At 36.4% G+C, this 14,233-nt stretch overlaps 1 protein-coding gene across 1 annotated transcript in view; it reads right to left on the bottom strand.

The window, feature by feature from the left end:
* The window catches only part of nbeal2 (neurobeachin-like 2), a 69,898-nt gene that overhangs the window by 19,564 nt on the left and 36,101 nt on the right, over window positions 1–14,233 (bottom strand). Inside the window, exons 20-30 of the mRNA XM_016556355.1 lie at window positions 12,507–12,666; window positions 12,275–12,377; window positions 12,015–12,165; window positions 9,976–10,134; window positions 9,691–9,850; window positions 9,518–9,606; window positions 7,723–8,412; window positions 6,283–6,458; window positions 5,490–5,646; window positions 4,309–4,455; window positions 1,292–1,609 (exon numbers count right to left, since the gene is read on the bottom strand). Of these exons, the coding sequence (XP_016411841.1) occupies window positions 1,292–1,609; window positions 4,309–4,455; window positions 5,490–5,646; window positions 6,283–6,458; window positions 7,723–8,412; window positions 9,518–9,606; window positions 9,691–9,850; window positions 9,976–10,134; window positions 12,015–12,165; window positions 12,275–12,377; window positions 12,507–12,666 (2,310 nt within the window). The remainder of the gene's footprint in view (window positions 1–1,291; window positions 1,610–4,308; window positions 4,456–5,489; window positions 5,647–6,282; window positions 6,459–7,722; window positions 8,413–9,517; window positions 9,607–9,690; window positions 9,851–9,975; window positions 10,135–12,014; window positions 12,166–12,274; window positions 12,378–12,506; window positions 12,667–14,233) is intronic.

Here is a 14,233-nt window from a genome sequence, read left to right as displayed (position 1 = left end):
TTTTTTTTTTTTAGAATTGTTTGCAATATAATATAATATAATATAATATAATAAATTGCATAAATTAAAGTGTAAAATAATTATTTGAATTATATTATGAATGTAAACAAACTATTTACAATTATTAAAATTGTTAAAATGAAAAATAATATAGCAATAGTGCATTAAATAATTAATTATTTTATAAGTGTACATGTATTTGAATTTATTAATTTATAAAAAGTAAAAATAATATAATATAATTACATACATTAATGCATACAATAATTTGCATAAAATAAATATTTTAATCATATTATAAATGTATACAATTTACAACTATTAAAATAATTAATACTTTAAAATACATTGTATACATTTATAATAATACTAAAATAGGACTGCTGATGTGTCTGATCATATTGCTGTTGTTGACATTTTGCTGCTTTCATTTACACTGAAAATGTAGCCTATTATATGTACTCTATCAACCTTTTACAAAGTTAGTACACATGTTATATTGTAATGCTGAACATATAAAATACACACTTTCTTTTCTTTCTCTTCACCTCCCTGCACCCAGATATATGCTTGGGCATAGTGCAAAACCTGGTTTACTTCCCGATTCAAGGCATGGTAATATACCGTGTGATTTTATATATACGAACAGTCCAAACAGGTTAGATTTATAAGCACATGCTCTCACACGCCAGCCTTCATAAATCATCTCCAGGTCACTCTGGCATGATGTCTGTTTAATTTAAACGCATGGCTTGTTTTGGATTTGTGAGATGAGGGGAATAACTCAGCATTTTTTCTATCTTGTTTTGGCACTGGAGGAACAAAAGAGTCTAAATAAAGAGTTCATCACTACAATGGAAGCGGATTAACTGTCAAAGTGCCCTCACGCTAAAACAAACACACGTCCGCTGAGTTTTAGAGAGCGAAGACTACAGCTCTGATGCTGGACCACTGCTGAAATCAGCTTTAGCTAAACCTAAATGAATCCAAGATGATTATATATAGTATGCTACAGATGTAAATAAGAGAATGGGTTGTTTCAAAGAAAAATGTGTGTATAATCCTTTAGGATTGAGCTTTGTGTGAAATGATGAGCTTATCTCCTGTTTGACTGAGAAGGAGTGCTGAGAGACTTATTTCTGACATTCTGCATCCAAAAAAGGTAAAACAAAACAGGTTTGTGGTAACATATACTGACAAGACTGCGGCAGGGAAGCTGCCAGCTTATCGTAAGGTAAACAGTCTAACCGGGTGTCTGCTAAGTGAAGCGTGTGTGTGTGTGTGTACTGACGTGGTTCTGGTGGAACTGCTGCCACTCAGCGGTGCTGCAGTAGTTCTGGAGATCCTGGGCGAAGGAGGGGCTGCCGTTGGTGGCGGGCAGGTTGGGGAGCATCTTCTGAAGGGTGGTTCGATCCGCATGCTGATCCAGAAGCGCTCGGACGATGGGCACCAGAGGGCTCAGCAAAGCCTCGGCGCCCGGGTCGGAGCCACAGTTTGCAGGCCAAAGTGGTGCACCGAGACGACCCAGAAGAAAACACACCTCCTCCCAGGACAGACATAACACAGTTTGCAGCAGGCTATGAAGCTTCAAACACGCCATCTCACACACCTGAGGAAAAAACAAAAACAAATACATGTTGCTGTCATGGTTTTTGTGTTATTTGTGTCTCCCCTTTTTTATTCTGATATGTGTATTGATATTTGAATATGTTTAGAACAGCACACAATCATATTATGTATTACTGTATTCATGCAGTATATACTATACCATCATTTTTATGTGATATATAGAAAATACTATAGTAAAGTATGTACTACACCGAAACATTACAGAAACTGTAAGTAAATTTCACAAACAATTAAAATGTTATTTTCTTGTAAAACATACTCCAATAATACTTAATTATAACTAAAATTTTTTTTTTTAAAGTGTTCATACAATGGTTTTAATGTGAAGATGTACAGACATAGAACAGAAATTATAGTGTTGTACTATATTATATATATTGTAAGTATAAAATAGTATAGTATACCAATTGAATAATAGCTTAATGTTGACTACATACTGCACAGTACATAATAAAAACATTTGAATGGATACAGTATATGTACTATATACTATACTTACAGTTTATAGTAAACATTTTTAGTGTGATACATCAGTGTTATTTTAGTATTATACATTACTACTATTATCATAGTACTTATTAATTATGTGCTTTTTTCAATTTTCTTTTTCTTTTTGTATAACTTTTTTTACTTCTACTCTGCTTGAATTAAATTTTATTTCTGTTTTAGATTGAGTAATTTTAGTATTTCAAAATTATTTTACTTCAGTTAGTTGTCAAGGCAACATTTCTAATTTCTGGTTAAGTTTGTTTTTAACTAATATTTACATTTTATTTTGTTTCAGTTATATTTAAAAAAACAAAAGCTATTTTAATAGTTTTACCCGATGCAGTATATGATATACTATAAAAATATACTACATTAATAGAATAATTGCCTAACTACTGGACTGGACTAAACATTTTTTTTTTTTTTTTTTTACTTTTTTATATAGTGCACAGGATGCAGTAAGCTATTATTCCTTTGAATTCAGTGTTCAAAATCATGTTAAAAAAAGGTTTTCTCCTATTGGTCATGCACACTTGTGTCGTGTCCACTTGTTAGTCTTGTTCATCTACTCCTGTCTGCCTCTTGTCTTTGTCTAGGGCTATTTCTGAAACAAGGCTTTCACTCTGAGTGGCACTTGTTTATCCATGCTTATTATAGAGTTCCTGTGAGCACAGCAGCTCGTTTTTACGAGCTCACTTTCATTTATGGTTTTAAGGATGCATTTAGGTTAATTATTTGATCCAACTCAGAATTTCTATGAATATTAAAGTCATGTCAAACCTTAAAGGGGTCCCATTATGCTTTTTGACTTTTTCAACTTTAGTTAGTCTGTAATGTTGCTGTTTGAGCATAAAAAAGATCTGCAAAGTTACAAAGCTCAAAGTCCACTTCAAAAGGAGATATTTTATTTTATTTAACAGAAATCACTTTTCAAAAACTACAACGAACGACTCGTTTGGACTACAACGCATATTTTCCGGGATTTGTGATATCACAAATATCGACGAATGGGACGAGACCTGGTTGAGCTGCACTAGAGAAGGCAACGAGTGTTGTCACTATGACGGAGACACGCTAGCTTTCCCAAAGCAGACGAAGTTAGAGTGTTTACAATCATCCGGGTTTAAATCGCACTCAAATTGATTTGATTTTGACGCAATATTTACACTGAAGCTCGCAGCAGGTGGCTATGGTAAGGGGCATGACGTTTCCCGACCAGGCGCCGAGTGCTGCCAATCACAACACACACTGGCCCAGCTAACCAATCACAGCACATTTCGTATTTCAGAAGGCGGGCCTTCATTTGATACAGGAACTATTCGAGCCGTTCATGCCAGACTGGGGATAGAGGTGTAGTAATAATGTAAAATATGTGAAAAATTATGTGTTTTTTCGAACAACCTAGTATGAGAGCTTGTTCTAGTACACCCCCAAAACAAAATCAAGACTTTGTAAAAGAGCATAATAGGACCCCTTTAAGGTAAAAATTAACACTTGCCTAATACCCAATGTATTTACTGTATGTATTAGCTAAACAATTCATTTTTTAAATTAACATGCATAGAAAAAGTTCAGTGGCCAGTAAGAAATATTTGTCAGATAACTGTTTGTAATTTAAGAGTCTTTTTTCCAAACTACAATTGAACTTTACAGCAGTTTATACTAAAGAATATAATTACAAGCTTAGTGCTTCCTATACCTTGCAATAGGAAACAAACATGCTTATGAACAACACATTGTAAAGAGTCTTGAGGCAGGCGCATGTTTTCCCAGACTGCCTCGCAGTAAGTCAGTTCTTCAGTCAGTTGATATGATCTCATTTGAGTGTGGGATGGGTTTGAGTGAGCCTGGAGGAGAACGATAAAAAACCCCACATATACCCATATATGGACATCTACTCTCCAATGGAATGAACTGAAGCTGTTTACAGAAAAAGCTCTTTATAGCCCAAAGGCATATCTAATAATCCTGAACACAACTGTGTGCGTATGTTCAACGCTCCACCTGTAGAAGGGAAGTATACCTAGCGTCCACCATGAGTGATTTTTAGTTTTGTTTGAAACTGTCATAATAATTGTTCAGTCCATCCCACATAATCAGCGAATAAAAACACATTTGTAAATGTCAAAGAGCAAGAAATTGAAAACACAACTCTGGAATTCTTATTAAGACGGGTGTATATGTGTGTACCTGTGGGTTCTGCTGCTGCTGAATGTATCCAGTGATGATACGCAGGCCGATCAGAGACATCTCTTTGAGCTCAGCGGCCCCCGCTGACCCAGGGGTCGTGTGCCATGCCTGCAGCCTGTCCAACAGATTCACCACCCCCTCAAAAATCTGCCCCAAATATAGACACACTCTTATACTCATTCACAAATAAACATATTGTATTCAATAAAACATCAGAATAAAGTTTCCCTAAATAAGAATTTGTATTACTTATTAAAACCAATATTACATATACTGTATGTACAAACAGTACATATCAGTTTCTATGTTTGAGAGACTTATCCTTATAGTTATGAATTTGTATGTTATATACTAGGGTACAATGTGCTAATTTATAACTTAATATTTCCATTCAGCAAGGATTCATTAAATTGATCAAATATGAGGGTAAATACATTTATAATGTTACAAAAGGTTTAAAATGACCATGGTTTCTGAACAAAAAAACAAACAAAAAAACAAACATCACAACTATGTTCATCAATGATAATAATAAGAATGTTTCTTATGCACCAACTTAGCATATTATAATGATTCCAGGAAGGATCATGTTACTAATACACATGATGACAATTCAGCTTTGCCATCACAGGCATACATTACATTTATATTCAAATAGAAAATTAATATACATTAATATTCAAATATAAAAAAGTTATTTCAAATTGTAATAATATTTCACAATATTATTATATTAATTTATCAATTAAGCTCAGTCTTGGTGAGCATAAGAGACGTCTTTCAAAAATATTAAAAATCTAACTAACCCCAAACATTTGAACAGTAATTTATGCAACAGCAATTTTATGTTTAGTTTTGCTTAAACAACAACAACATTGAAATGATTGAAATATGATTCAAATCATATGTTGTTTTGATTCTGCATCAGAGGACTCGAGAGTCAGATCAGATTTCAGGTCGGGTTTATTTATTTATTCATTTCATAATTTGGGATGTGGAGTGTGCAATATTTTCTAGGTCTGTTTCTAACATATGAAAAAAAATCTAATTAGATTTGCATGCACAGCCTAATATCCTAAACGTGGATTTCTTTCAACTTCCTGTTTCAAACTCTTCTGGCTTTGAAATAAGAGTGTGTGAGTTCTAATATCAGAGTGAGAACATATCCATCCATTCCCCACCTTCTCACTCCATAGTGTTTGATTGTCAGTGCCCTCGGCGAACAGGAAGTCCTGAAGCAGTCTGAGGAGGCGGAGCAAAGAAGGCACATGGGGTAGAGACACGCCCTGAGAGTCCCTCAAATCTGACAGAGACGACTCCAGCATCATCTCCAACAGACTACAACATACACATAATGCATCTGTAACATTCCCACCAGCTTATAATACTCAATGTCTTGAACAAGTCATCAGACAGACACACCCTAAGACTTAAAGAACAAACAAGCTCTATGGTGATGCAATGCTGGAGCCACACCAAAGAAAAGCAACAGCCCTGTAGCACAAAGAACATCTGCCCTCCAGAGATCCCCACCCTGCCCTCATCTGAACCAAAGGAATCCAGAGAACACTTTCATGTAACGCACCTCCCTTCAGTCTCAGCTCACTGATCTCGACTGGATTTCAAATGCAGTAGGTTTTCTCATAATGGAGGTCATTTACAACTTAAAATAAGCTTTACAGGTCCCAAAATAGAAAGATGCCCATTTTCCTCTATTTCATTGAAACTTTAAAGTCACTGGCACTTCTCCTACGCATTTAAATACTTCAGGTGGGTTAGGAGATTGTTCAAGGTTCATCCAATTCCAAAAAGTTAATCTTCAAAGTTCAATCTGTCTGAAAAGATGTCAGTCTTCATTTTATTACTCGGGGACAGAGGAATTGTTAATGCAGTGCCTTCTTTCTCAATTTTTTATGAGCTGTCATTATATCTGAATCAGTAAGTTTTAAAGCATTAAAGTTTTAAGCTTCTGACCTGCGTTTGATGTCATCAGGTGGCCGCACCAGCTGACAGGATGAGCCAAGCTTGGTGAGGACAGAGAACACCTGACCCCTTTCTCTCCATATCACATCCTCAGACCCCTCAGTGCCGCTCCACAGCACAGAGAATACGATGTTCGTCAGCAAATTACACAACTCCTCCTCGGGAGCCTAATGGGGGAGATAGAGGGGCAAGTTTTCAGCTAACAAAGTTATTAAAGTAATACACAATTTTTGAGGGCCCCCTTTCCAGCTGTTTGCGATTTACTAGATAAGGATTTTTTTTTTAAAATATATATATATATATATATATATTAGAGGAATGTATATTCTTTATAAAACTGTCCATAGAGCTTCTTAGATAATATTTTATTAATTTACCTTGCTTCTCAATTTGTCTTTAATTACACCCTCAGTCTGCTGTGCCTGTAGTTATCTTGTCTCAGGAGCTGCATTCTGCAATCACCCCCTCAACTTTTATATTTACCATTCTCTACATTACTTTACTAATACAATCCACCGAATGAGTGAGTGACAACAAGTAAGCAAGTGTTCAGCACGATTAACCGGTAGAAATGTGTCAACCGGGGGAGATTTTGGACTCTGTCGTCTCTATGGCGGTTACATGCTCACGTGACATTGCTGTGCTACGTGGTCATGAAAACATCGTTTGCACACGTTTTTAAGCATTGCGGTTTAAAAACAAGTGATGTTATGCCTTGAAACACAATCAGCAGCAAAAGAAAACTCGTTACGCTATATGCGTGTAGATGGTGCTCAATGTGCGAGGGGGTATTGAACGTTACTTATATTTATTTTTGCTGTGAATTATATGGTTTAATACACACACTTGTATGTGTCAAAATGCCGTCTTTGCAAGTATGCCTGTGTAAACAGTAATTTTGAAGCAAACAGCTGAGAAAGAAAACACCTGTATATCGGATCTGGGCAGCTCTTAAAGTGACAGCAGTTTAATATTCCTGCTGTCTGTCATTCATGTTACTCAAACAACAAAAGAGAGAAAATTTCTCACTGCTCTTGACTAAATCACTTTTGTAGCTTTAATAAGAAGAAATATATATTTAATTTACACAGCGAAGAATATGTAGTATTTTATACATTTGATTACTTTATACAACGTGTGTAGCATTTCTGTAATTAGTTTCTTATTCTTATTTAATCGCTGACTGTTTACTTGTCTTCAGTGAGCTTGAGTTTTTTTTTTATTTAGGCTATTTATTAGTTTTTTTGTGAAATTAACACTAGTGACAAGAATTTGAAAATTTCTATGGTATCAAAATTTTGATATCATAAAGACCTTATTCAAAGCAAATATAACTATATTGTGATATATATCATTATCGTGAAATAAAATTGGTCATATCGTGAGCAATAAGATTTTGGTCATATCGCCCACCCCCAGTTCAGCATGTACCTGTGGGTTGGATGTGTTGGAGATGGTGTCTGTAGGAGGTTCGGTGCTGTAGCTTGTGTTGTCCAGAACGTTGGACAGACTGGAGCTCTTGCGTGGCCTCATGCCTGGGAAGCTCTTACTGTGCTCCAGAGGAGAGGGGGTCTCTGGCTGGCTACCCACAGGTGTCTGGGGTCCTTTTTGAAGGCTTAGTTCCAGCTCAAAGGCTGAGCTGAAGGGTGAGAGTGGCTGGTACACGATTTCCTCTTCTTCCAGCAAACGGGACGACGATGGAATGTCCAAAGTGTTGGACAGGGTGGACGAATGACTGCTTTGTTCTCCGGAGTCAAATGGCTTGAAGTGCAAGGAATCGCTCTTGAGTTGTCCGGTTGACGGGGGAGACTGGGAGAGGTCAGAGTAGCCCTCAGACGCATCCTGAGCTTCTTCCTCCTCGTACTCCTCTTCGTGGCGGGCAGTGAGGGAAATGTAGACGTTCTGCCGAGTGTCCTCCATTACGCTGTCCTCACGATGGAAGACGCGTCTGGAAAGAACGGGGTCCAGCGAGTTGGTGGGGCTGGACAAAGAATTGGATTGGCTGAGAACGCGAGACTCGTACGATTCTTTGATGTAGAGTTTGGTGAGAACATCCTGCCAGCCTGACTGACGAGCGAGCTGCTTCACATACTCTTCATTGGAGTAGATCAAGTGGAAGAGCTACAGGGATGAAAGAGGGAGAGAGAAATGTTAATTTACTAATTTAATAATTATTTAGTCAAGAACATACCATTCAAAACATGTATGCTTAGAAATGGGTTTTGTTTTGCTTCAAAGTTTTTTTAAATGCTCTATCATTGTGTTGCATTTTGCAAGTGAATGTCAGATGGACTGTATTTTGAGGTAAAGCAAGTGAAACTTATAATGTCAAATGGGTTGAATGGGTCAAATGGGAGATTGGCTTTTGTTTGGACATGTGAACCCGATATGATTTGAACCTGAGTGAGTCAGCTGCTGAATCAGTAAAGACTCTTTAAAAATGATGGATACAGTGATTCATTAGTGAAGGATTCATCAGACTAATTCAAATCTGTAACCGGTGAGTGAATTGTTTGTTTAGTGAGTAATTCATCTATATTATAGATCAGTGTTTCCGCTAAATTGACACATCCCTATCCAACGTCACAATTAGATAACTTGTGTATGATCTAGAATCTTGCGTTTTCCAATCAGAAGTATGATTCATGTAGGCTCGTAATTGTTATATTTCTGACTCTACCTAAAGGGCACATTTAATGCTATGTGAAGGCAGTACGCTAAACTGTTAGCAAGCTTGCTAGCCATAGGCTAACTGAAAACACAATCTTATCCCTTTTTGTATACATTTGTAATGCATGATCAAAAACATAGCTTGTTATCTTGATAGCTTAGCTATGCAAAAGTCATTCCAACCAGTTAGCATTATGCTAGCTCTTAGCAACTTTGCTAACCAAAGTCTAACTGAAAAAACTGTGTTTTCAAAGTCCAACACCCCATAAAATAAGCTTATCATTAATACTGGTTGAAGCTGGTTGGCTAGTCTTAGCTGGATTTATCTGGTTTAACCCGATCAAGCTGGTCTTCCAGCCCTGCCAAGCTAGTACTCATCTGGTTTTAGCTGGTCTCACAACCTGGCCAGCTAAGACCAGACTTACCAGATAAAGAAGTGGTCAAAACCCCTCTAAAACAAGTCTGCTAAACCAGCTATGACCAGGCTGGAAGACCAGGTAAAGCCAGCCAACCATCTTAGGCTGGTTTTTCATCAGTTTTTCCATCAGTCACTCACCTTACGACAGATATCTAGTCGGACGCTGAGGTCAGCACGATGGGACAGGTATGCCACTGCCAACAGGTCTCTAAAATTAGGAGTGGGATCTGCACCAAATAAACAACAAAACAGACCAATCAACACCTGAAGTGTAGAGTTGAAAACTGCCATCCACCTTTTCTTCAGTTTACCTGTGGCGAGCACCTGCTCATACAGACAGCGTACAGTCACCATTGTGATGGGGACGTCACCAAAGGAGCAGACCAGCCCAAGGTAGCCAGAGTCCTTGAGCTTGATGCGCATTTTACTGCGTTCAGGTATACGTTCACTCTTCAGGACTTTATACAAGACCTGCAGCAGAACATGTGCTCATATCACTCTGAAAGATCCTGATCTAATCGTTTTTGGTTTCAAAAGGTCATCTCAATACATGCCTTACTGCAATGCCATCATTTAAAGTACAAGCTTATTCTCACCCTGAAAACTCTCTCACGAGCCTCGTCTCCATAGTTGGTTTTAAGCAGCAGACAGTAGAGCTGCTCCACCCCTCGCTCCAGAAGAACCGTCACAGCCTGCTCACGTGGAGATGGAGAACTCCTCAATACAGTGTGTAACACATCCAGAATACTGATCACCTACAGAGAAGGAGAACATTTGGTCAGCAATTAGCGAGCTCTAGCCCTACCAGAATATCACCATAATAAGAAACAACACATGGACTGAAAAAGGTTCCTTCAAAAAAGTATCAATTAATTAATTAAAAATTAAATTACAATTTTATTATAAACAAATTTTTAAAAGGTTCAGTAAATAAATTCAGTTAATACACCTGGTATTAAGATGCACTTTGGCCGATCAGATCACAAGTAGACAATGGAGACACATTCCCATTTACACCTGCTGTTTTAGTCTCTCTTTTGCCCACTTTTGGCCACTTTCCTGATTTCTTTGAGGGGAGAGTCTATGGCTGGGTTTAGGGCTGCATGATTAATCGAATGCGATTGTCATGCTCATTTTGTTAGTAAAGCCGGTTCTCTAATCAGCAGTAAATCATCATCACGTGCTTTCAGATGGAGCAGCATTTACTACACAGAGCCGTAGTTCACTGACAAGTTACGCAAAAAAAATCGCATTTTATTGCGCGATTATGAAATAGAAGAAATTGTTCGCGATAATGACAGCTGTTTGCATAGCTTCTCAGTGAACTACGGCTCTGTGTAGTAAATGATGCTCCATCTGAAAGCATGTGAAAATACCACATTTAATAACATATTTTTACTCCAAACTCACTTCATAACATCAGTCGAGTGTTTGAAATAAATCCTTCTGTGAGATGATGTGGCTTCTTACACAGAATAAGGCACGCAACATATTTCATAGTATTTAAGCAGTGATAAAGGCATTGCATTTTAAATATACTTTATTTTAATGAAAATTATAATAATAATAACTCAGATAAACCATATATTGTCATAATCGTGTGTTTATTAGTCACGTTGAATCAATAAAAGCAGTTAAATCTTCTGTTTATCCAGCTACCGCTATAGGCATTTCCTGGGTTTCTTCTGCGAGGCGTATTTGGAGTTTCAGCACGAGAGCGCCCTCTGGCCTTTGGATGGAGATTTACTGCTGATCACAGAACCATGCTTCATTGAAAGATACGCATGACAATTGCAGCTTCTGTCGAATCACGATTTTGATTCCATTTCGATTTATTGTGCAGCCCTAGCTGGGTTTATGTATGGGCCTCTTCTGGTCTTTCGATCTAATACTGCGAAATATGCTTGTGCAATTTACATAAGAACGTGAAAGGAAACAACTGAAATGATATGGGGAGTAGCAACTTTCATTTTTGTTCTAATAGCTGTAAAACTACGTCAAACATTGTGGGTTTGTGTTAGAATCTGGAATGGTAAGAAAACAGGCTGAAATTTTTCACCTTCAAACCCAACTTACAATTTCAGCCGGCAATAGGGCTGCACGATTAATCGAATGCGATTGTCATGCGCATCTGGTCAGTAAAGCGGGTTCTGTGGTTAGTAGTAAATCTAGTTCTAGAAGTAGTAAATCTCCAGCACATGCGTTCAGATGGAGCGGCATTTACTACACAGAGCCGTAGTTCACTGACAAGCTACACAAAATCGCGTTCATAATCGCAGACGATTTAATCGCGTGATTATGAAATCGAAGAAATCGCTCTTTTTTTTTTTTTATGAACCCATAAAATGATGAAATTGGCATTACAACATTCAATATTTATGAGCAATACATAGAATAACAATGAATTGCAAACAGGTAGTTCCACCCCAAAATAACACCAGTAGTTGAGTCAATGTGTCTGGCTGGTTGGGATACTCAAAGAAACACTGATCTGACACAAAAAGACACTGTTTACGCTATTCAGGAATTCAACCTACCAATGTCTTATCACCGATAGCTATCTGCATGCATTTTCGGTCTCAGGAGGAACACACTAGGTTTTGGAACAGAGCAAGTTTGTGTTTGTGTGGGTCACCTGTGGCTCGTCCTGCACTATAGCAGCGTAGGATAGCACACTGTGCAGCTCCTCAGCAGTGGGAGATTTCAGAAGGTCCTTCAGCAGAGCGAAAAGAGAGATCTGCACCGTCTGCCTCTCATCAGACAGAGGACTGCCATCCTTCTCCACACTGTGGACACAAAAAGAACACTTACAAAAATCTTTCATCCACACTAAATATTTCATTTTCTTAGATCTCCAAGCAAAATCATAATAGTACTTCTCAGTTCTGAACGTACCTGTAGTGTGTCCGAATCGAGTCCAGGATATACTGAACACCATACCTCTTACGAGTCTTCAGCTTGCCTTCATTGATGATGGTGGCAAGGTACTGCACATGACCTACAAACCAACATAAATACAGGTAAACTATTCCTTTAGGACCTGGTTATTATTTGCATTTAATCTATGTGAGCTGAATAACAAAAAAAGCAATGGCTAATGCTATTGTGATGTGTTTTGGTTGTTTACCCAGGCAGACTGCAAAGTGGCTGTGGCTCCAGATTCTGAAGTCAAAGAGCAGGTACTGGTACAGCTGTGATAGAAGGGCATTGTTGCCCTCGTTGGACACCTGCTTGAGCAGGAACTGACAGGCCATCAATACACTCATGTCCATCATACTGCTGGGAACCTAAGGGAGAAAAAGAATGTGAGACAGGAGATGAAGTGTTTTGCCATCAATCAATTAAAATACATAATCAAATTATTTAAATGATATGATGATCAAATTGATACGTGCTGACAAATATTCCTCGCAACAGATTTAAACAAACAATACCTTAAAGATTTTATATTGAAACAGACAAATATTTTTGGTTGCTCAGTTTCTCAATTTAAGCTTGAATTGTTCTAATAGGCAAACTCCCTTTTACCTAATTTAGATACTGATCAGGAGGCTCGATTGCGGTTTTTTAAATTAATATACATTTTATTAACATACAAATTTATATACAGTACATATAACATATAACGTAGTTATATACCAGAGTTTGAGGTCAGCAAGTTTTTTTTTTCTTTTCCAAGAAATGAATATTTTTATTCATAAAGGATGCATTAAATTGATCAAAAGTGGCAGTATAGACTTTTACATTGATACACAAAAAATCTATTTAAAATTGACAAACTTTCTATTCATAAAGCCATTCTGGAAAAAAAAAAATCACAAATCATGTCACAGTAAAGACTGGAGTAATAATACTGAAAATTCAGCTTTACCATCACAGGAATAAATGAACCTTTTAAATATTTAAAAATAAAAAAAAGTGACTTTACATTAGGGCAGCCACTAACGACTATTTTTATTTCGATTAATCTATCGACTAATTTATCGATTAATCGGTTCATCTAAACGATTAATTTCCCGCAAAAAAAAAATCAACAGTTTTACTTAAGAATATTTTATTCAACTATATTTTATTAAACCAAATGAAATCCAAATTTCTATGAAATCCTTTTTTTAAAGCAAAAGTAAAGTGCAACATAGAGTGCAAGAAGCAAGTGTCCATCTCATAGTCCAAATCACTGAAATCAAAGTTCAGTATTATAGTGTAAGAATGACAACATATCCACGTGTTCTAGTCTACTAATAATAAAATTATAATAAAAAAAACACTTTTTAAAGGAGTATTTACCAGAAATGTTATTTACCAGAATTTATTTAGGAGAAAAATGTAAATGTGCAGTATTTCTGAAAAAAAAAGAAAAAGAAAAAAAGATTTATTATTATTATTTGTTTTATATAAAATCAATTAATTGGAGATGCTTTTGATTATTAAAATTTAATGGAACCATTAAAATGGAATCCAGAAAATAATGGAAAACAGAATTTGGTAAAGATAAAACTGTAAAACTAAATTAATTAGACAGGCTTTTTCATTAATAAAATTTAATTTAACCATTAAAACAGAGTATAGAATGAAATGAAAACGGAAAAAACTGAATTTGGAAATAAAACATAGGTCCCTATAATTATAATAAATTTTTTGTGTGGTAATAAAAATAGATGTAAGTGAACAATAGCCTTTAAAATGACTTAAAATACATATATAATAGCAATGAGGCAATAATAATTAGTTCAAATAAAGTATCAAAAGCAAGAAATCATATGGTTTTATTGAACAAAACTGTTAAAATACATAATGTATTATAAACAATAGAGCTAATGTACATCACGCAGTACAACAAAGGCCTGCAGAGGA

This window comes from Sinocyclocheilus rhinocerous, unplaced genomic scaffold, assembly GCF_001515625.1.
Source record: "Sinocyclocheilus rhinocerous isolate Xijiao unplaced genomic scaffold, SAMN03320098_v1.1 scaffold946, whole genome shotgun sequence".
NCBI classification, from domain to species: domain Eukaryota; kingdom Metazoa; phylum Chordata; class Actinopteri; order Cypriniformes; family Cyprinidae; genus Sinocyclocheilus; species Sinocyclocheilus rhinocerous.
This window is presented reverse-complemented; position numbering and strand designations above follow the sequence as displayed.